The 22505-nt window shown below is 42.4% G+C and overlaps 1 protein-coding gene across 2 annotated transcripts; it reads right to left on the reverse strand.

Moving 5' to 3' along the window:
- Positions 1–8413: 8413 nt before the first annotated feature.
- LOC143292685 (TGF-beta-activated kinase 1 and MAP3K7-binding protein 1-like) lies at positions 8414–22458 on the reverse strand. 2 transcript variants are annotated; one of them, XM_076603189.1, is made up of 8 exons: positions 22325–22458; positions 20428–20561; positions 18044–18197; positions 17405–17491; positions 16368–16506; positions 15177–15405; positions 12619–12815; positions 8414–10600 (listed from the first exon to the last, which is right to left on the reverse strand). In XM_076603189.1, the coding sequence occupies exons 1-8, from the start codon at positions 22454–22456 to the stop codon at positions 9921–9923; spliced, it is 1752 nt and encodes a 583-aa protein (XP_076459304.1). In that variant the 5' UTR covers positions 22457–22458; the 3' UTR covers positions 8414–9920. The 2 variants fall into 2 exon arrangements, with proteins under 2 accessions (XP_076459304.1, XP_076459303.1); XM_076603188.1 differs by having other exon boundaries at positions 20425–20561.
- Positions 22459–22505: the final 47 nt, after the last annotated feature.

Raw genomic sequence — 22505 nt, forward strand, 5'->3', positions numbered from 1 at the left:
TATGTCTGTCCGCATCCATTTACCGCCAATCTTTAAAAAAAAAAAAATAAATAAATAAATAATTTGAAATAATTTTTAAAATGTGGGTGAACCATGCATGTCCTACAAAGACGTGTACTATACCTCTCTCTCTCTCTCTCTCTCTCTCTCTCCATCAGTGACAACCCGACCGGACCTAGTAACACGTGCAGACGAGTAGTTAAAGTGGTAACTAAAATCACGGAGCCTGCTGACCATTAAGATGCATCAGTTTTTTGTATTGATTGTGATAAGTTACCAGTCAAGTTGTTGTTTTATCCGGTTATCATTGTGAAGCTGTGATGAACAAAAGACTGATACTGACGACCAGACGCCGGAAAAGTAACACATCAACGCACTTCTATAGAAATGAGAACAGAACTCAGTGCGCCTGGTTCCATTGTTAATGATCATGGAACATGGCAGAGATTATCAACTCACTCCAAATACTCAAAATTGATTGATATGATAATGAAAATAATAATAATAATAATCATTGAATTCAGTCCGTCATCCGTCAGTATTGCGCAGCCCGGTTCTCGGCCATGTCAGCGTCGATCGATCGCCCGGGACAACGTAAACTTTATGTGTCATGTGTAACTGACATCATGCATTCACATGCACTGACTAAAGTGACAACTTTGAACTAAATGACCCTGCGCATTGGGGAGAAGTACCAAATATGAAACAGCTTGTGTCTTTCACTGTTATGAAACACCGCTCGAACTAGTGAGTGTACTAATGGGAGTAAGCCGTTTCGAAAATCAGTTGATCGTAGCACTGCCGGAGTACTGACAGAAAACAGGAGATATATGTACCTACCTCCGAGTCCATGCAGTGACCGCTCACTGGACATGCAGTCAGTGTCGGAGATGGCGAACGCAGAAACAAATTAACAGTGACTGAGCACAACTACTGAAAGTCAGTTTTCAAATTTCGTTTTGTGCTGATAATTTTCTCAGTAAGTTATTTGTTCTGCATCATTCTGTAAAACTTGCAATCATCTCCAGACGAATATCACAATAATACACTCCAGTAACTCAGAAATAAGTAGGCATGCAGGCATTGTAGTGGGGTGCTTACAATTCCTGATATGAAACACATAATAGTCTCATTATAAAAACACTGTTTCATACTGAAGACGAACTACTGAGCGTAAAAGACGTGTTTTATTGAAATAGGTGTACATACTGCCGCGGTCACGTCAGTAGCTGATTTACGCCCGGCGCGCGCGTGTGTGTGTGTGTGTGTCTGTGCCGGCGTCAGTGTGTCAGTGTATGTGTGTGTGTGTGTGTGTGCGCCTATATTTGGGTCAGTACTGCCTTCACGTTATCTCTTTTTTTTTCTTCTTTTTTTTTTGTAATCCGGCGTGGATTATCAAGATCGGTCAGGGCTGTATCTTATCGCGGCTTATGCACCGAGCCAAATGGACGTCAGAAGAGTTCTTATAGGCAAGGGAAACCTTTGCGCTGCTTACGTTTGTAATAACTGTCAGTGATTGTTTTAAAGTGACGTTTTTAAGTGAAGGACTATTATGGTTTCTTGTGTAGCTTCCTTGTTTTTCAGTTCTTTGTTTATCAGCACAGTTAGAAAGGCATAACCGGTGATATGATCTTTTTTCCCAATTTCAGTATTAGGCACTGACAAATAGTGCCAGTATACATTAGTAGCACGTGGTGCTAATCAGTATGGAACTGTTTCATATTTGGCACGGACATGTTTTGGCAATATTAGGAGCAAGTGGTCCGAATATGAAACACCGCGGATTTTTCATTTATAAAAGTTATCTTCTTCAGTGTTTTTGATTTTTAAAGTTTCGAATCATGTTACAAGGTATGTCGGTTATCTACACATCATCCTGGTTCTCGGTTTATTTGCATTGTTGTACTGAAGACCATCAGCTTATGCTTCAGTTAAAAGCGTTTCATATAATGGTGCTTCTCTCTACATCAAACCAAACACTGATAGTAATATATGCACTTACACACACTGGAAAATATTTCGCACAGCATAAAAATACATGTGTCAGTGAAACATCGATGACAACTTGACCGAAATGATGCCATCCCATATCACAGTACTGTCACACTATTATCATACACAGATGTTTAAAACCATATCACACTACCGAAAAACCCATCCGAATATTGAAAAGCAATCACTGTTACATAGGTCTACATCGCAATGCCCAGATAACGCACACGTTCATAGTAAATCACAAGTGTGTGTGTGTGTGTGCGCGCGCGCGCGCGCATGCCGTGTTATTTTAGTTATATATATACCTACCTTTTATTTGTTGGATGTTTTTATTTGTAAATATTGTTGTGCAATACCCTATTGTCTTAACGTGTGTATGTGTGTGTGCGTGTGTGTTGGGAGGCAGGGGGGGGGAGGGTTAGTCTATCGTGAGCTCTTAATCTCTTTTTATGTTGCGCATGTTCATTTTATGTTGATGTTTACAACGAGCCTGTGATTGCACAAGTTAATTTCCATGTGGATTGATAAAGTAGTTTTAGTTGATTTGATTTGACTCTTTCTCCCTCCCGGCTTCCCTGACACAACACCTCAATAACAAACAGAAAACAGAAACCAGCACACGTTTGCACTGTAACCGTACTGTCGCAGGCATCTGGATCGGCACGGTGAAATTCAAAGAGGTGCGTCAGTTTTTAAGTTATTTTTGAAAGTTGCAAGGCATTGATGTTGACACATCGAAGGTGGAGTGTGGGCCTTTTGTATTGTTGTTGTTTGTTGTTTTTTGTGTGTTTTTTTTACTTTTGGAGATCACTCTTTTTGTTTACATGGTGTGCCGCGTCGAGGACGTTGATGTATAATGTTTCCATGCCCCCAGAGGGTACATGAATTAAACTTCTTGCCTTGCCTTGCCTTGCCTTGCCTTGCCTTGCCAGAGACAGCTAGGCAATCTTGTGTTGGATTCCATATACCCTTCACAGGCGGCCGGTGAAGTGCTGTGAGCAGTGATGTAAGCCTACCGTCTTTTGCACTCTTCAGTGTGCATGGATTTACAGAGCACGTCGAGTCGGGATGACGGTGATTCTGAATGCCGGCGGTGTTGAAGTTTATTTAGTTCGATATCAGGGAGACTCGGCAGCTAAGACTAATCAGTCAAGACAGTTGCATGAAAGGAACAGCGAGTTTGTAGGCAGAAGCAGTGGAAAGCGAATTTTGCCTTTCCCTTTCAACGCAACTGACAGAACAGAGTGCGGCACAAACTAATGAACTCATGTATAGGTCATAAAAATGATTCATAATTGTATTGTATTTCTCTTTTTTGTCACAACACATTTCTCTGTGTGAAATTCGGGCTGCTCTTCCCAGGGAGAGCGCGTCGCTACACTGAGAGCGCCACCCTTTCTCTTTTTTTTCTTCTTTTTTTTCTTCTTCTTCTTCTTTCTTTTATTGTATTTTTTCCTGTGTGCAGTTTTATTTGATTTTCCCATCAAAATCAATTCTTCTACAGAATTTTGCCAGGGACAACCCTTTTGTTGCCATGGATTCTTTTACGTGAGCTAGGTGCATGCTGCACACGGGACCTCGGTTTATCGTCTCATCCGAATGACTAGCGTCCAAACCACCACTCCAGGTCTAGTGGAGGGGGAGAAAATTTCGGCGACCGTACCGTGATTCGAACCAGTGCGCTCAGATTCTCTTGCTTCCTAGGCGGACGCGTTACCTCTAGGCCATCACTCCACATACATGGACTGTCCTACTGGGCGCGTTTGAGTTTTCTTTATTTTCTAATTTTGTGTACCAGACCCTCCTCCCCTACAGTACCCCCACACCTCCCTCCCCTCGCCCCACTCCCCATTAAAAAAAGGGCAGGAACGCAAAGCTGCCCCTTTGTGCATGGGATATTAATGACAATGATATAGGTTATGATACGGCTAGACATAAATATATCTACAGATAAGCCACATATGGATATAAAGACAGACATCAAGTAGATCAGTATCGGTAATTAAGGTGTATACTACTTTTTCTCATAATGATGATCATAATAGCAATAATAATATCATTTTTGTTATCATTATCAATATGGATACTTACATAGCACACTATCCAGAAATCTGCTCTAGGTGCTTTACAAAACACACGGTTTTACAGAAAACACCTACATCGAGTCATATCAGTATTACGAATGCACACTAAAATATGACTTGCAAACTACAGAGAGAGAGAGAGAGAGAGAGAGAGAGAGAGAGAGAGAGAGGGCTGGTGTTCTTCATTGTGTCCTATATATGGCGTGGGCCTGCTGTGACGTGCCAGGACCATTGTGTCCAGCTGGGGTTCTTCATTGTGTCCTATAAATCGCCTGGGCCTGCTGTGACGTCCCATGACTATTGTGTCCAGCTGAGGTTCTTCATTGTGTCCTATACATGACATGGGCTTGTTGTGACGTCCCAGGACTATAGTGCCCAGCTGGGGTTCTTCATTGTGTCCTATAAATCGCCTGGGCCTGCTGTGACGTCCCATGACTATTGTGTCCAGCTGAGGTTCTTCATTGTGTCCTATACATGACATGGGCTTGTTGTGACGTCCCAGGACTATAGTGCCCAGCTGGGGTTCTTCATTGTGTCCTATATATGGCGTGGGCTTTTTGTGACGTCCCAGGACTATAGTGTCCAGCTGGGATTCTTCATTGTGTCCTATATATGGCGTGGGCCTGCTGTGACGTCCCAGGACTGGGGTTCTTCATCGTGTCCTATATATGGCTTGGGCCTGCTGTGACGTCCCAGGACTATAGTGCCCAGCTGGGGTTCTTCATTGTGTCCTATATATGGCGTGGGCCTGCTGTGACGTCCCAGGACTGGGGTTCTTCATCGTGTCCTATATATGGCGTGGGCCTGCTGTGACGTCCCAGGACTGGGGTTCTTCATCGTGTCCTATATATGGCGTGGGCCTGCTGTGACGTCCCAGGACTATAGTGCCCAGCTGGTGTTCTGCATTGTGTCATATATATGGCGTGGGCTTGTTGTGACGTCCCAGGACCATTCATTTGTGCCAAGCTGGTGTTCTTCATTAATTGTGTCCTATATATGGCGTGGGCCTGGTGTGACGTGCCAGGACTATTGTGTCCAGCTGGGATCTTTCATTGTGCCGGAGGCGCACCGTGGCAGAGCCGCTTAGGCTTGGACCATGTAGTGATACAAACTCTCAGTCCATTGTCACAATTTTTTTCATTGATTCTTGTCCTGTCTATCTTTCAGATCTACTCTTCTGTCTATTCACCATCCAGGCAACTCCGTTCTTCAAATGAGAAGTGCACACTGTCCAATTCCAAAGATTCGTAATAAAACTTATGGTGAACGTTCCTTTTCTTTTGTTGCACCTACACAATGGAATTCACTGTCCTCACACCTCCGTTACACCCCAACACCCGCATTCAAGAGAGCACTCAAAACATATCTTTTCAAAATGTACTTTCTCACTGAAAATTTTCATCTGCATATGCTTGCTGTGATTTTGCTGCCGGATGTGCTCTTTGTGTTGATCTGTATGCATGTGATGATTTTGGTGTGTTTTTCGTGATACTTGGTTCCCTGGTGTTTATTTTTGACAATGGCGAATGTGATGTGCTGTGTTTTGCTGTGATTTGCATCTGTGTGATTTGAGACTGTGATGGCGCCTGTGTCGATTTACATATCTTTTTTTTCTTACGTAACTTAGTCTTACATATGTATATTTTAGCCAATGTCATGTGAAATTGTGTTGACATCTGTACATATTTTACGACACTTAGTCTTAAATTTGTATATTTTATTGTAAAGCGCGGTGAGCCCTATCTGAAATGGGGGTACTGCGCTATATAAACCTGCATTTTATCATTCTTCTTTTTATTATTATTAGTGGTCACCATGTATTGAGGTTCAAAACCCCGTTTCGGCACGGTGTTGCGTCCTTGGGAACTTGAAGGCACTTCGCTCCCGATTTCTTCACTGACTCCACCTTGGTGTGAATGGATACCTAGCTGACTTCGGTTAGTGAAGGAGAACGAGAGAAATGGGCCCCGCTGTCCTCCTTCTAGTTTTTTCTTTCTTTCTTTCTTTCCGTTACACGACCAACATCGATTTGCCGATGACTCTGTCGTGGTTCATGCATGCTGAGTATTTTCTTGTCTCTATAACCCACCCAACACTGACAATGGTTACAGGATCTTTAACGTGCGTATTTGATCTTCTGCACACGAAGGGGGTTCAGGTCAAGCAGGTCTGCACATATGTTGACCTGGGAGATAAGAAGAATCTCCACCCTTTACACACCAGGCGCCGTTATCGAGATTCGAACCCGGGACCCTCAGATTTAAAGTCCAACGCTTAAACCACTCGGCTATTGCGCCCGTCTACAGAGCCCTAGATTCAGTGGACGCGCATTTATTGCCCCGATGGCCGTGAAAGGCTATAATTAAATATGGGACAGCAGCCAGAAATATATTATGTGTTTCGTGCATACATTTGAGTCCGGGTTGGTGACATTGTAAAGCTGAGTTTAACAGCCTATTGGCTGATGCCCTGTAGGTCTTAACTGTTCATGGTTTGGGTCTTGGGGTTTTTTGTGAAGTTTGAGGGGGTGATCACCGGATGTCTGTCTTGTGTGTGTGTGTTTGTGTGTGTCTACACACACACACACACACACACACACACACGAAGAGAGGTAAGCAAACTCTGACATCCAGTGGGGAGACACAACATACAAATTGTCAATTTTAAGTCTTGTTTGTTCTAATGATGTGATTTAGGATAAGTCTGATCAGATCCTTTGCTGAGGAATAAAATGGTGCACAGAACCAATTCACTCCTGCAGGAAAAAAAAGATGCTGTAAATTATTGTTGCTGGATACACATAACCCATCATGCAGCAACTGGGTGAAATACATACACACACATAAACAGGCACATAATGCACACACGCTCAGTGGAGCGGCAGCCTTGTGATAATGTGCCCAACTAGGAAGCAAGTGCCGAAAGGCTCAAGTCCAATAGACAGACCTAGATTTTTACTCCACCCTCCAATGGGTGCAAAAGCTGGGTGGTTAAAGCATGGACTTTTGACGTACGGGTCCCAGGTTTGAATCCTTGTCATGGCTCCTGGGGGGGGAGTTTTCCGATCTCCAAGGTCAACAGATGTGCAGACCTGCTAGTGCCTGATCCCCCTTCATGTGTATACACATGCATAAGATGAAATATGCACGTTAAAGATCCTGTGATCCATGTACGCATTTGGTGGCTTATGGAAACAAGAACATACCCAGCAAGCACCCCCCTGAAGACAGAGTATGACTGGCAGGGGTTAAAATGCATATACATGTAAAACCCCACTCATGTATACAAGTGAATGTGATAGTCGCAGCCCATGAGCAAAGAAGTAGACTCCACCCTCCACTAGACCTTGAGTGATGGTCTGGTACAATGTACAAACAAAAGCATGGATGCACATTTAAACTTGCATGCAAACAGGTACATGTATGTGTCTGTGCATGTGAACATAACATTACTTAAGTATGCAATCAAAAGACAATACATTAAAGAACAAATACATGCATACTCAGACATGCACATACGTACACACACACACACACACACACACACACACTTTCGTCATTATGAACATCAACAGCAGTCTGTAAGGAGACAGAAGAACACGCACAATGACTCTTGACACTTTATTCATTTTACACATGACCTGTTCATGGACATCATCCCAAACATACCAGAACTGGCACATGCTTCATTTCAGTCTTTTTATTATTGCGCTTTCTTATCTCACACTTCACTGTTTCAATACCGGAAGGTGAGCCCATAGCTGCATGATTTCAATAATCAGTTTGTTGAAGATTCATCTCTTTGGCATTGCATATTTTTGCACACTCACAAAACACATACACTGATACAACACAGATACACATACATAGATACAAAACACACACACACACACACATACATACATTCTGTGGTACCCACATACTCATGATTATTTATACACACACACACACACACACACACACCCTCCATGAAGAAAACCGCAATAGGTCCGCCTCCATTAGCAAACTATTCATCATTCTGTCCAGTTTTCCACAAGGCTCAAACTAAACACACTGAAAAGACTGTATACACATATCAGATAAGTCAGATTACTTGGGAGTACCAAATATGATTGCTCATTTTAATTTGTCTGTTTTCCGTACTTTCCAAATTTTCAAGAATGAAAGAATTTCTCTGTCATGACTTGATACATAATCCATAAAATCAATATGAATCATATGTACTACCTAATACATCCAGTATCTTTTTCTCGTTCATTAGATGGACAGCCCAGATACATCCAGTATGAACACTAGTATATCTGAGACAAGACTGTTGCTGCGTACATGGTGATGGAAAGGTAATGGGAGCCACAGCTGAGAGTTCATAGCTATCAAATTCTGTTCCAATGGTCTCTGAAATCAGTGGTTTAAATCCAGGCTATGCCCTTCAGATTAATGGTGAAGAATCTTCCAGTCTCCCAGTTCAGTGTATGTGCAGACCTGCCAATGCTTAAGTTTACACAGGCAAAAGATCAGATGCACATAGTCCCTGTAAGCAATTGGTGGGATGTTGAAATATAAACATATAGAGCCTGCACTTCCCCTTTAAACAAGGTGTAACTGCCTAAATGATAATGTAAAAAGATGTAAAAATGGTCATGCACAAAAAAGCCAATTCAGCAAATTTCTTTTAAACCAGTTCTTTGATAGTTGCAGCCCACGAATTACATGAACAAGAAGATACGCTGACTGAAGTTCATTGTGAACCTTAAGGAAAAGAAAAAAACAAGGACCAACCAGACACCAATGAGTCCAACCAATCTGTGCCAACAGAAACGGTCTGAATAAATTAGGAATTAAAAACTTTTACAATGATTTCACTTCTCCTCCAGTTTTTAACAGAACAATATTACATGGCAGTCAGATCCCAACACCATCATCATTAACAAACCATTCCAACAAACATCAGTCAGATAAAACATTTCCATCATTATTAACAAACCTTTCCAACAAACAGTCAAATAAAACATTTCTAACAGTTTGTGTATGGCCTGTACTCTGTTACTGATTTAATAATTTGACATAACAATTTTGCATGAGAATTCAAAGGTGCTTTCTTTTCATTTTCTTCTCTTTTTTTATTAACCACTTTCTTTTCTTTCTTTTTTTTCTTTTCTTTTTTTTCAATTGCAAAGTTGAAACTCACAAATGCAGACAGTCACAAGTATAAAACAAAGCACCAAGCATGCATTCTCGAGAACATTCAAGAACATTTGATCACAATCTGTTCACATCCCCATGCTTCATATTTCAGGTATGCTGAGCAACTTGCCAAAGTCGAAAGTCACAAACGCCGACAGTCACAAGTAAGTATAAAAATAATGCAACAAGCATGCATTCCACCAAATCACTCAAAAACGTTTGATCATACAGATGCAGGCTGCACTATAGCGACATGCTCTTCCCAGGGAGAGCAGCCCAAATTTCACACAGAGAAATCTGTTGTGACAAAGAGTAATATAATACAATACATGTCCGCCTGCTGCACATCTTAAATCTCAGGCATTCTGAGCAACTCATCAAAGCCAAAAGTAACGAATGCTGACAGTCACAAGTAAGCATTAAAAAACTGCACCAGCATGCATTCTCCCACGTCACCCACAGTTTTATCATAATCAATCACATATGATTAAGCACACTGGGTTGGCTTTTTGCTGCATGTCAGGCATCTACCTAACAGATGTGGTGTGGTCAATATGGATTTCAGTGTCTGCACTGATGCAGTGATGCCTCCTTGACAAACTGAAACTGACCATGATCCATACATTATAAGATACAACACACTACACATCTCCATGCTTCACATTTCTGGCAAGCTGAGCGACTCGCCCTCCTCCTGGATGGGGTCGTACATGGACCGGGGTCGCATGTCGCTCATCAGCGCGTTCTGCTGCTCCTCACTCATCTGCTCCAGGGCACGGAAGAACTCGGAGAAGTCCACGTATGGCTTCACCTTCCCCTCTGCGTCCAGCTCCATCTCCGCCTCCCGGACGCGGCGCGAGGCGAACATGCGTACCTCCCCGCTGCTCTGGGTCGAGTCTTCGCTTGTGCATGTGCTGCTGGAGGTGTGAGTTCGTCCGCTCATCGTTGACTCTGTCTGCAGGTAGTAGCTGTTGCTGCCGCTGCCGCTAGAGCTGACGCCGGCCCCTAACCCCCCCATCTGATTGGTCGGCGTTTTGGGCGAGTCGGAGGACGATGCCTCGCCAGTGCTGAGGTGACTGAAGGGGGGTGGGTGGGGGGTGGGGATGTGGAGGGCCGGGAGGCGGGGGGGCTGGGGTTGGTAGAGCGGGGTGGAGGGGGAGGGGTGGTAGCTGAGCAACCCCCCTGTGGGGCTGTGGGTGGACAGGGGGTACTTGAACTGGCGTACCATCAGGGTGATGTCGTCGCGCTTCTGGCACACACGCTTCTGCTGGGGCGTGCCCGTCATGTAGGTGTCGTGGTGGAACCGAACCACCTTGTCCACCACCGCCTGCGCCACGCCTGTGCAGACATCTCTCCATACAGTGCAACAGTTAAAACGGCTTGTACTTCACCACAAACATATAAAAACAATGGATATGACAACACTGCAGAGTGGACAGCAAAGAAACACTTGTACACACGCACACACACACACATGCACACACAAACACACAAACGCACACACACACACACACACATATGTATGCACGCACACGCACACACACACATAAACGCGCATGGGAGAAATAGATGTGGATCCCTAGAATACAGATCCACAGAATACAGACATGCAGGCCACCCCTCTCCTTGAACCCTCTGCACTCCTAACTCCTAAAATCATCACAACTATTTGCTCAGTAAATGTAATGCTGAGGCATTTGGCAGTCACACACACACACACACACACACACACATAGGTCTACACACTCTTAAAAACACATACATATATGTATATACATACATATCACATCCTCTTGCCCCCACCTACTTACCCAACACATATACAGATACACAAAAAAACATGCACACACACACATGCAGACACAAACACAGACACAGACACACACACAGACACACACACACACACACACACACACACACACACACAAGGAATTTTCCCCCTTTACTCTCTCCGGACAATGGGCCCCAATCAAGGCCCTACTGTTTACAGCTATTTCAGATGAAGGAGCTCTAACCAGGCTTTGGAAAGTTTTGACTTTTTGGAGTGGCACCTAATTTGCATAATGATGTTATAATTTATACAAGCTAAGAATATCTTAACTGACCTTTCCACTCTCCACTGCGACCAATAAATGCTGAGAGTGTTGCTGTGCTCAAAAGCAGGAGAGTTATTTTCTAGGTGACTGGTTCACATGAACAAAGCATGTCAACAATGGTGTCTGTCCAAGGTTCTTCTCAGTCACAAGGTAGACAACAGAATTAGACAAAGGGGCCTTATCGGGGCTATATAACTTGGTTCTGAATTCAATCAGTTTCAAACTCTTTGTGCTTTCCTGGATTCATTTACAAGTCATCAGTCATCATACTTTCATCATCTCACCAGATGATAGCATAAGAAAGGAGGAAGTTTTATATTCTGTATCCAACTAACTCATTGTGTTACGGATCAGTTTGGAAGCTTTCAGTTCATAAATTCTTACATTTGTTTTTTGGTGATTTTATTTCTTACCCATACAAAACGGCCCTCTGTGGGGGAAAGCCAGGGGAGGTAACTGGCAGTACTGAGTGAGTTAAATTACGTTTAATCTAACATACCACGACCTACTGGTGCAGACTCCAGCAAGGGTCTTGATTCCTGTCCTGTGAAAAATACTGCCCCACTCATTATGGAGAAACCCAAAGAAGCTGCCACTCATGACCTCCCTTAATATATTACATCTCTTCTGTGTGCCTACTCTGCGATATATATATATGACAGTCAGTCGTGTCCGACTATGACCATCAGAACAGCAGAGGAGGCAACTGCTGTTCCAACTATTTGGGCAAGAATTTGATGATAGTGGAGAGTGTCTTGCCCAAGTTACATCCCCAGTCTCTCAGCCAAGAGGGTTTTAGGACAGTCGGCGCTGGGATGGTTCCCAAAGGCCAACTAGCCCACAAGGCTGCAGCACTAAGAGCCAGTGCAATTTTGCCTCCTAGTTTGAGAGTCATAATCCTTCACAAAAGACTAAGCTGTAAATGATTTCCTATTGACTGGAGAAACCATTGATAATACAGCTGCCTACTTTGTGATACACTGACACACATATACACACAAAACACACACACACACAACACACAGACACTGACATACACATAACGTAACACACACACGCCTGCACACACAGAGACACTCACACAAAACACATATACACACAAAACAAACACACACACCATACACACAACACAACACACACACACATGCACAGAGACACACACAACACACAAACAAAACACACACACAACAGTGAAACAACACACACAACACAACACAACACACACACACACACACACACACACACACACACACAAAGCACCATTCAGTGTGGTCTGCATGGAGAACTCTGTGGCCACCATTGAGGCAATGTCAGCATTGACACGTTCTGAGTTGGTGGCGTCCGTCAGGGACTGATATAGCCCATCGGACATGATGATGAGAAAGGCGCAGCTATCGTCCACGGGGGTGCCTCCGTCCACAAACGGGTCAGCTATCACTGGCTCCTTGGTGGCAGCACTGCAATGATAATAATAATATTTTATTTTTATATATAGCGCTATAATTCAAGCACAAGCAAGCTCTAAGCACTTTACAAATCCAGTGCAAGAAAGCACATAAAAAGTAGTAGAAACATGTAAAACAGAATCATTAAGATGATAAAAACACAAGGCACAAAACACACAAAATAACATGCTCTCAATACTACAAGTGTTACACTCCATCAAACAAACACACACACACACACACACACACACAAGAACTGATACAACAGCAATTTTCACTTAAATTATGTACATGTAAAAACGAGCATAATTATAATTTACAAGCCATAGACTTGTAAAGACTGTAAATAAAGTTTTGGATAGAAAAGGTAAAAGGGTTAAAAATCGGCAGTCATTCTCCCTTTCAAACCGCATCACCACCATCCATCTACCCACCCTCATTTCTCTCTGATCACCCATCACACAAACTCACATTGCCATGAGCCTGGGACAACAGCACTATCTGAGTTATGACAAGTAATATCAGGGCATTCGTCAGTTTCTCTATTTTTTCTCTTTTTTTATTTCTACTGTTGCCACACATAATATCATATCACATCTCAATTGCTTCTTCGTCACAACAGACTTTTTGTGTGAAATTTGGGCTGCTCTCCACAAGGGAAAGCATGTCCCTGACACTCAGAGCACTGCCAATTTCTTTTTGCATTTTTTTTTTATGCCTGCAATTTTATTTGTTTTCCTATAATTATATGCAAGGGTAACCAGCACTATTGTCAACTGGCTAGTGATAAGAAACTCTAGGGAGAGCTGAACAGTACAAGGTCTTCAGAGAAGAAGTCCCCTCAGTCAAGTGTTTCGGCCCTTAACTCCTTACACTCTACAGGGGCCATGCTGCACCCAGGTCATGACTCCTGGATGCCCTTGTACTGCTGCCTTTTGTTTCTTGGCTAAATATTCATATGTGTATGCATGTGGAGCATGGAGCCTGGGTATGTACATTTGTTTCGTCAGTTGGGGGGTGGGTTGGGGGTTGTGGGAGGGGGGTGGGGGTGGGGGATGGGCCTGGGTGTCTGTGAGTCTGCAAATTCTTGCACATGTGCTGTGTGTGTGTGTGTGTGTGTGTGTGTGTGTGTGTGTGTGGTTGGGCCTGGGTGTCTGTGAGTCTGCAAATTCTTGCACGTGTTGTGTGTGTGTGTGTGTGTGTGTGTGTATGTCTGTGTGTCTGAGTGTGTGTGTGTGTAGTCATGCACATCAACCTGGGACATGCCTGCTGTGTTGACAACTGTTATGAATTTGTCTGCAGAGGATATTAAAAATAATAATAATAATAATCACAAAATAAAACAAAGGAACTTGAACACAAATATAATTATACATCATACACAAAATCATATCTAAAAACAAACAACAAACAAACGAAAACAAAGAAGAAATGCCAGTGGGGAAATCAAGTCAAATCAAACTATACGGTTACAACCAAGCCGACTGAAAAGTGGCCATATCAGGGCTGAATACCCATCAGTTCTTAGAACCAGTTAAAGAGAAACACAAAATGATGTTGAAAAGTCAATAAATACAAGAAAACAATAGAATGACCCCCATGCATCTACCTTTCGCTCATTCCGTGCAAAAACGTTTCATCGAGTTTTTAAAAATACTGGAAACAGAACAAAAAGACCAATTCACACATGTCTTCTTTAGTCTATGTGAAATCTAAATCAAGTTCAAAACACTGATTTTCCTGAGGAAATGAAAAACAAAAATGCCTGGTGGGGCACAACCTGGAACAAACAAGATCTTCACGGTGAGCTACCTGTAAAATATTTGCTCCTCCTGTCATGCAGACCTCAGCAGTTGCCAGTGGGCAACCCATACACACATACTCTCTCTCTCTCTCTCTCTCTCTCTCTCTCACACACACACACACACACACACACACACACGCACACACACAGCTACCTGTAAAATGTTTGCACCTCCTATCATGCACACCTCAGCAGTTGCCAGTGGGCAACTCACACACACACACACTCTCTCTCTCTCTCCCTCTCTCACACACACACACACACACACACACACAGATACCTGTAAAATAATTGCTCCTCCTGTCATGCACACCTCAGCAGTTGCCTGTGGGCAACTCATACACTCTCTCTCTCTCTCTCACACACACACACACACACACACAAACACACACACACACAGAGCTACCTGTAAAATGTTTGCTCCTCCTATAATGCAGACCTCACAGTTGCTAGCGGGCAACTCACACACACACACACACACACACACACACACACACACACACACACACACACACACACACACAAACCCCCTCACTCACACCACACTAGTAACTAAACCCCACGCTAACCTCAGGTAATCGATATCGCGGTAGCCGCCCTTGACGTGGTAGTCACCGATGCAGCGGGTGCAGGTGGAGTTGCCGATCTTCTTGGCCGTGCGCAGCTTCTCCACATCCAGCCCCAGGCCCGAGAGCCGCTCGTGCTCCATGGGGTCGTCCAGCGTGTGGTCGTTGGACAGCTGCATCACCGTCAGCACCCCGTCCTGACCCGTCTTCACCAGCAAGGCCCGCGTGTCCCCTGGACATTCGGTCATGATTGTGGACGCTCAGCAGTCTTGTCAGTCCCTTCGAACACCGTCATATGAACACTGCCATATCCCCTAACATTGTCATTTCAGCACTGAACCATGTCAGTTCTCTGAACATTTGCAAGAATTTTTCAGGAACTCAACTATGTTCTAATTTTTTTTTTTTTTTTTAATTCAACGTGGTAACAACAATTATCATGGCCACCATGACAGATGGAAAATGTGCACTTGCTGAGAGTGCCAAAAAATAACATTTCCCTTTTCAGTCCTTATCAACACCTTTCATTGCATTCTTCATTGAAGATCTGGCGACAGTGATTTTTGTGTGTGTGTGTGTGTGTGTGTGTGTGTGTGTGTGTGTGTGTGTGCTTGCCGCAAGGGTTTCCTCTCCATCCTCTTTATCAGTTTCACCGAGTTTCACACATTTGCTTGTGACAGTTAGCCATCTTTTCGGCTGAGTGCGCTTATTCTTAACTTCATCTCCACCCTCGTTATTTATGAACTTATACACATGCACACACTGTTCGAATTACAACTTCCTATCACTAGACAACCCATAAAAAGGTGTCCCCATTTGTTTCTTTGTTTTTATCTTATAACATGCAATCTGCCTCCATAATCTCTGGAATGGTCATAGAGTTTTACATGATTTCATAAAAAATATGGCTATTCCGGAAAAATAAGCATGTGTGCATAAGAATTATAATAATAATAACAACAGGCTCTACCTCCTTAGCAACAGGCGTCCAGAACGCTAATGATTAACATCAATTTTGGGGCGAAAAAAAAAGGGTTACAAAAATTAACAACCACACAGCACTAAAATCAAGACTTACGAACAAGACAAAATCAAAAAGTGTCAATAACATAAAAAAAAAACCCAAAAACAACTTAATCTCCCTGTTTTTCAACCTGGAAAACACACAAAGCTGCAACAAGCAGATTGACCCACCAACATTGGCCACGTAGATTTTGTTGTTGTAGATGAGTACCAGGGTGGCTGTGGTTCCCCCGGACAGCTGCTGTTCCAGCTGCTGCAGCTTGCTGTAGACGTCCGGGTACTTGCTGCACGCTTCGTAGGAACTGATGCCCTGAAACAGTGGTGGTGACAAGACTCCTGTCTTAATTTACCTCACTCCAGACGATGGAACACTACAGCGGTTTCGACAAATAAAAATTTTTTCCACACTTTCCTCATGGGGTAGCATAAAAATTGCAGCTACACCAGGAATTGTGAACATGTCAAGGGTCGAATGGAAAGTTTCTTCATGAGGTTCCGTAACTATACACTCACTGGCCAGCCGTCGACCTTGGTACCCCACATGACAAGCTAATCTGCATATGTATCGAAAATGGCGTCGCAGGCGATACAAGTGGAAATTTTTGGAGCAAACTAGATCACGTCAGCGGCTTTTGAAGTGATTGAAATGCTTCAAACTGAAGGTTTTAACATCGCCGAGGATGATGAAGACATTGAATAAAGTATCTGCAGTGAAGAAAGCTACCAGCAAGAAGGTACTGACAGTGACTCAGCTTCTGAGGGCTGTGAAGAGAGGGAGGGGGGTAGGCATACACATGACGTGAGAAGAGGGGTCAGTGGATCAAGTACAGGGAGTTTCATTCAGTTACTTTGTGTTTTGTATTTTTTTGTGTGATTTTTTTTCCCTAACCCTAGCAAATGGGTCATCTGCAGGGGCAAGCAAGGGAGAAAACTATTTGTCCAGGCTAGGGACCATTCACTTACATGATTGTTGAAATGATATACCACTGTTGCTTGGGTTGGTTTAGAAGGATATTTTTGTTTCATAAAAAGAAAAAAGAAAAAAAGTTTCATTTAATTCAACATATTTTCATGGAAACAGAGTATAGCTGCTTATATGGAAGGATAAAAAGTATCTTACAAATTAAAGATCATTCACACATACAAGTGAATATGGGAGTTGCAGCCCATGAACACAGAAGAAAAAGAAAAAGAAGAAGAAGACTCACATCAGGCAGACGGTCCTGTGTTGTCGTCTTCTCCGCCAGCAGACCGTCAGTGGACTCGAAGTACACATTCTCCACAGCCATGAATGCCTGCCATCAAATTTAATTCAAAATTAATCAACCTCTTCATTTACTTACTTATTTACTGCCCGTCTTTCCTTCTCTCATTCTCTCTCTCTCTCTCTCACACACACACACACACACACATACCTATCTATCAATCTCTCTCTCTCTTTCTCAAGGCCTGACTATGCGAGTTGGGTTTCACTGCTGGTCAGGCATCTGCTCAGCAGATGTTGTGTAGCGTATATGGACAAGCGCAGTGACGCCTAGCCTCCTTGAGTAACTGAACTGAACAGAACTGAACTCTCTCTCTCTCTCTCTCTCTCTCTCTCTGTATATATACATACAGAAAGAGAGAAAGAAAGAGAGAGATATACATATATATATATATATATATATATATATATATACAGAGAGAGAGGAGAGAGAGAAAGACATATAGACAGATAGATAGATATACAGAGAGAGAGAGGAGAGAAAGGTAGATAGATAGACAGACAGACAGATAGATAGATAGATAGATAGATAGATAGACAGACAGACAGGAAACAAAAACTGCAAAGCTCCCAACAGTCCTACCTGTCTCAACACTTCACGGATCTCGGCATCAGTGGTTTTGTTCTGCAGCTGACCAAGCAGCAGCTCTGCAGGCATTCTCTGGGCGGCAAAGTCTGCCACCCGACTGCCGTTGTGGCCGTCAAACACTCCGTACAGGTAGCAGTTGCTGTCATGTCTGCAGGCAGAAGAAATAAATGTAAACCAATATGGTAATCAAAGGAGGAGGAAAGGAATAAACGAACCAAACATACACATGTGTGCACACGCACGCACACACACACACACACACAAAAACAAAAAAAAACCCTGAGGAAAAGCTTAATTCTGAAAAGAAAAGAAGAAAAGAAATAAAACACACACACACACACACATACGCACACACACTGAGGAAAAGAAAAGGAATAAATCACATACACACACACAGACGCACACACACACACACACACACGCGCGCGCGTGCACATACACACACACACACACATAAACAAACACACACACACACAAAAAGGAAAAGAAAGGAAATCGCACACACACACACACACACACACAGGGTCATCTTCAGATTTATATATTACTGTTTAAGTGTTCTGTTATTTTGAGAGTATCTTAGTTATTCTTCAAATGAGAAAGTGCATACTGTTCTCCTTTGCATCCACATACATGAGATTTGCATTTAATGTCAGGCTATTTCAGAAAAACAATTGCTGGGCAGGTGGTAATAACAACAAAAACAATATCTAAGTTAATTAACAGTGCAATAAAACAGTGTGCTGGAAGAAAACTTGAAGTGCTATACAATCATGGCCATACCTATTTGCCCAGTACGCATCTCAGTGCAGAAAAAAAAAAATCATCCACATTCAGAGACGAAATCATACACACAGACAGCGATAAGAATATATAATCAATATGTAAAATTCCAAGTCAGGTGGAAAGTAAAACGGACATGCTTCAGGGGAAAGGAGACTTTGCCTAGTCTGTGGGAAGAATTTAGTCAACTTTTTGGCTGTGTTAATCAAGAAGAGATCAATGTTCAGTGTCACACAGTTTCTATTTTGACATCACATCTGAAATTCATAGTACAAGTGACAGGGTTCATACCAGCTTTACAGCGTGGTACCCCGCACAGTGGGCTGAGAACCAAAAAGCTGACTGAGGTTTACAATCTCATCAAAGCCTTACACAGCAGGCTTCCTTCCATTACTATCATGACAATCATAATTATTATCATAATTATTATTATTATTATTATAATCATCATCATCATCATTGTTATTACCATTACAATTACAATCATATCTTATGCTGTTGCTGTTACTCTGATCCACCCATCACAAAGCTGAGAATATCAGTTATCACACACACAAATTATGGCACGACAGGGGCCATACACAAAAACAGTTAACTGTTGTACAAAATCTCACATATTTCTCTTGCTTAAAGTTCCTGACTAACAACAGCGGCTGACATCTGTATAGATCTCTCATAATCTGAATCATACACAGAGCAACATAACCGTCAAGAAAACCAATCCATGGTGAAACCCTGTCCTACTGATAATTCTTATGGGATTCTAATCAACTTGGATCTGAGCAGCGCCATCAATATCATTCTTCCTCCATGATCACCAAAAATACTTTGAAGAAAAATATGCTTTAGAATAACCTGCACAATTACAGAACCAAATCAGAAGGAAACATCCATCAAAATAGCAAAAATTCAATAAGAATTAGAAAATCACAATCTAAAATTAAAATGTTTAAAAAAAATCAATAATAACAATAAATTAAGAAGAACAATAATAACAATAACTAAAAAATAAATAATGAAATATATATGTCTTATTTTATTAACTTAACATAACAAAACATAGAATTATGCATGCACTGTATTGTATTGTATTGACATTGTATTCTATTGTATTTTTCTTTAGTCACAAAGGATTTCTCTGTGTGAAATTCAGGCTGCTCTCCTCAGGGACAAAGCATTGCTACACTGAGAGCTCTCCCATTTGTGTGTGTATGTGTGTGTGTTTTTTGGGGGGTTTTTTTTGGCTTTTTGTTGTTGTTGTTGTTTGTTGTTTTTTTTCTGCCTGCATTCTATTTGTTTTCCTATCAAAGTGGATTTTTCTACAGAATTTTGCCAGGGACAATGCTTCTGTGGCCATGGGTTCTTTTATGTGCGATAAGTGCATGCTGCACATGGAACCTTGGTTTATTGTCTCATCCGAATGACTAGTAAAGGCCTAGAGGAGGGGGAGAAAATACTGGTGACTGTGGGATTCGATCCAGTGCGCTCAGATTCTCTAGCTTCCAAGGCGGATGTGTTACCGCTAGGCCAACACTCCACATATAACATAATATAAAGTATTATAATACTGCAACAGTTGTTCTCACACTTACAACCTGAAATGGAAGTTTCTGTCCTCACAGTCATGCTCCTCACGTCTGTTGCCGTCTTCACGATAGATCTGATTGGTGGAGAGCCCAACACCAGACAGGTAACACACAGGTAGGTCATCTGTCCAGCTCACCTGGCCCTGAGAAAAATAATTTCACTGTGTTGCACAGTATTCCTGATAATACAAATAATAGGGCTCATAGCACTGCAAAAATGTATACATGTACAGTGCAAGCCCAAACACTCACATTTGTTTATGATATTGTGTGTGTGGGGGGGGGGGGGGGGGTATACAACTAAAAAGCCCTTCTCTCCCCACACAAATAAATGGCCAAATTCCACTCTTCAGTAGGCTGTTTCACTTAAGTGTAAGAGCACAAACACACACACACACACACACACACACACACACACACACACACACACAAACAAACAAACAACATGTAAATATCTCACTCTAGGTCTACATACATACACATGTAAAGATGCATACATAATATATATATAAAGATATAACTGAAGTTCATTAGAAATGCATGATAACAGAAAAGGCATCTGCTGTCCTATCTGGGCTAGAATATGATATTAGTGGAGAGTGTCTCGCCCAAGTTACATCCCCACTCTATCAAGTCAAAGAGGGTTTCAGGACAGCTGGCGGTGGTTCATTAAAATGCCTGATTTAACTGTACTCCTTACAATAAGGTAAGTTTTAAGTTGATTAAAAGCTTGAAGCTGAAGAGAAGGAGCTTGAAGAAACATTTTACCAAAAAGAACAACTTGACGAGAGGGACACTCACAGTCAACAGCTTATCAAAGCTAGACCTTCGGGGATCATAATACCTGGGTAAAGCATGACAGTAAGCATACAGGAAGACTGTCATCAAAATAAGTGAATGCAAAAACAGCCAGTTTATATATTATTCAATTCTTTATTGAACACGTGGCCAATATGAGCTCTTTCAAGTGATATTTGAACAGAAAAACCACAGGATGATTTTCATTATTCTGCTAATTTTAAGGAAATTATCACTGCCTCTTGCAAAGCTGTTTATATATAATACAACCATTGTCTTTGGTCATTGACTCCCATTCCAAAATCTCCACTTTACAGCCAGCTCAAACCATAGAGAGAAAGTGAAAAATCAAAGTGAAAGGAAATTGAAATGACATGATTAGGTGGAATAACAAATCCAGTAATAAGGGTGGGTGAAAAAACAATTGAAGTTTCATGGAGTTCAATTTCCTTCCAAAGCCTTCTGCTGTTCTCAAAGCAGGTTGAAATTTGTGGTCACTGTTGTGGATACTAGTTTTGATTACTACTTACAACCTAAGAACCTGGAAAGGGGGTGGCTTGGTGATAATGCCAGTTTGTTTGATATAGGAGGATGGTGGCAAAAATGGTTTGAGTTCCGCGTGGGTCTGGGGTCAAACCCCAGTCTCGCCCTTTCTCCCACGTTTGACTGGAGAATCAAACTGAGTATCTAGTCATTCAGATGTGACGATAAACGACGATGTGACGAATTCCCATGTGCAGCACGCACTTAGCAAATCAAAAAAAAATAAAAAGATATTTAAAAAAAAAAAAATTTAAATAAAGAACCCGTGGAAACATAGGTATTGTACAATTGTAAACTTTTGTACAAATCCACTCTGATGCACCCAAAACCAGACTAGTGTGTTGGGTTATGGTGCTGGTAAGGCATTGACCTAGCAGATGTGGTGTGGCGTTTATGGATCTGTCCGAACGCAGTGACGTCTCCTTGGTAAACTGAAACAGTTTGTTTTGATTTTCCTTTAGGGGGCGAGGGGTGTGGGTGGGGTGGGAGGACAGTCCTGAGTGAACGAATGGGACCATTTCTAAACCTCATGCTCCCGATTTCGATTCCTTTCTTCTTTCCTCACCTGCATTCCTAATCGGGGCGCAGAACTAAGAGCTCCGTTTGGAAGCCTGCCATTCGACATCGCCCAAAGATCGGTCGTGGAAATACAGCAGACACAATCCTTCGTGAGCAGGAAGGGCCAGACATTTACCATGGAAGTAGCGTCCCTTGTTTCAAGGAGTAAAACCCTGACTAGTTGTGTC

The sequence above is a fragment of the Babylonia areolata genome, chromosome 18 (assembly GCF_041734735.1).
Source record: "Babylonia areolata isolate BAREFJ2019XMU chromosome 18, ASM4173473v1, whole genome shotgun sequence".
NCBI lineage: Eukaryota > Metazoa > Mollusca > Gastropoda > Neogastropoda > Buccinidae > Babylonia > Babylonia areolata.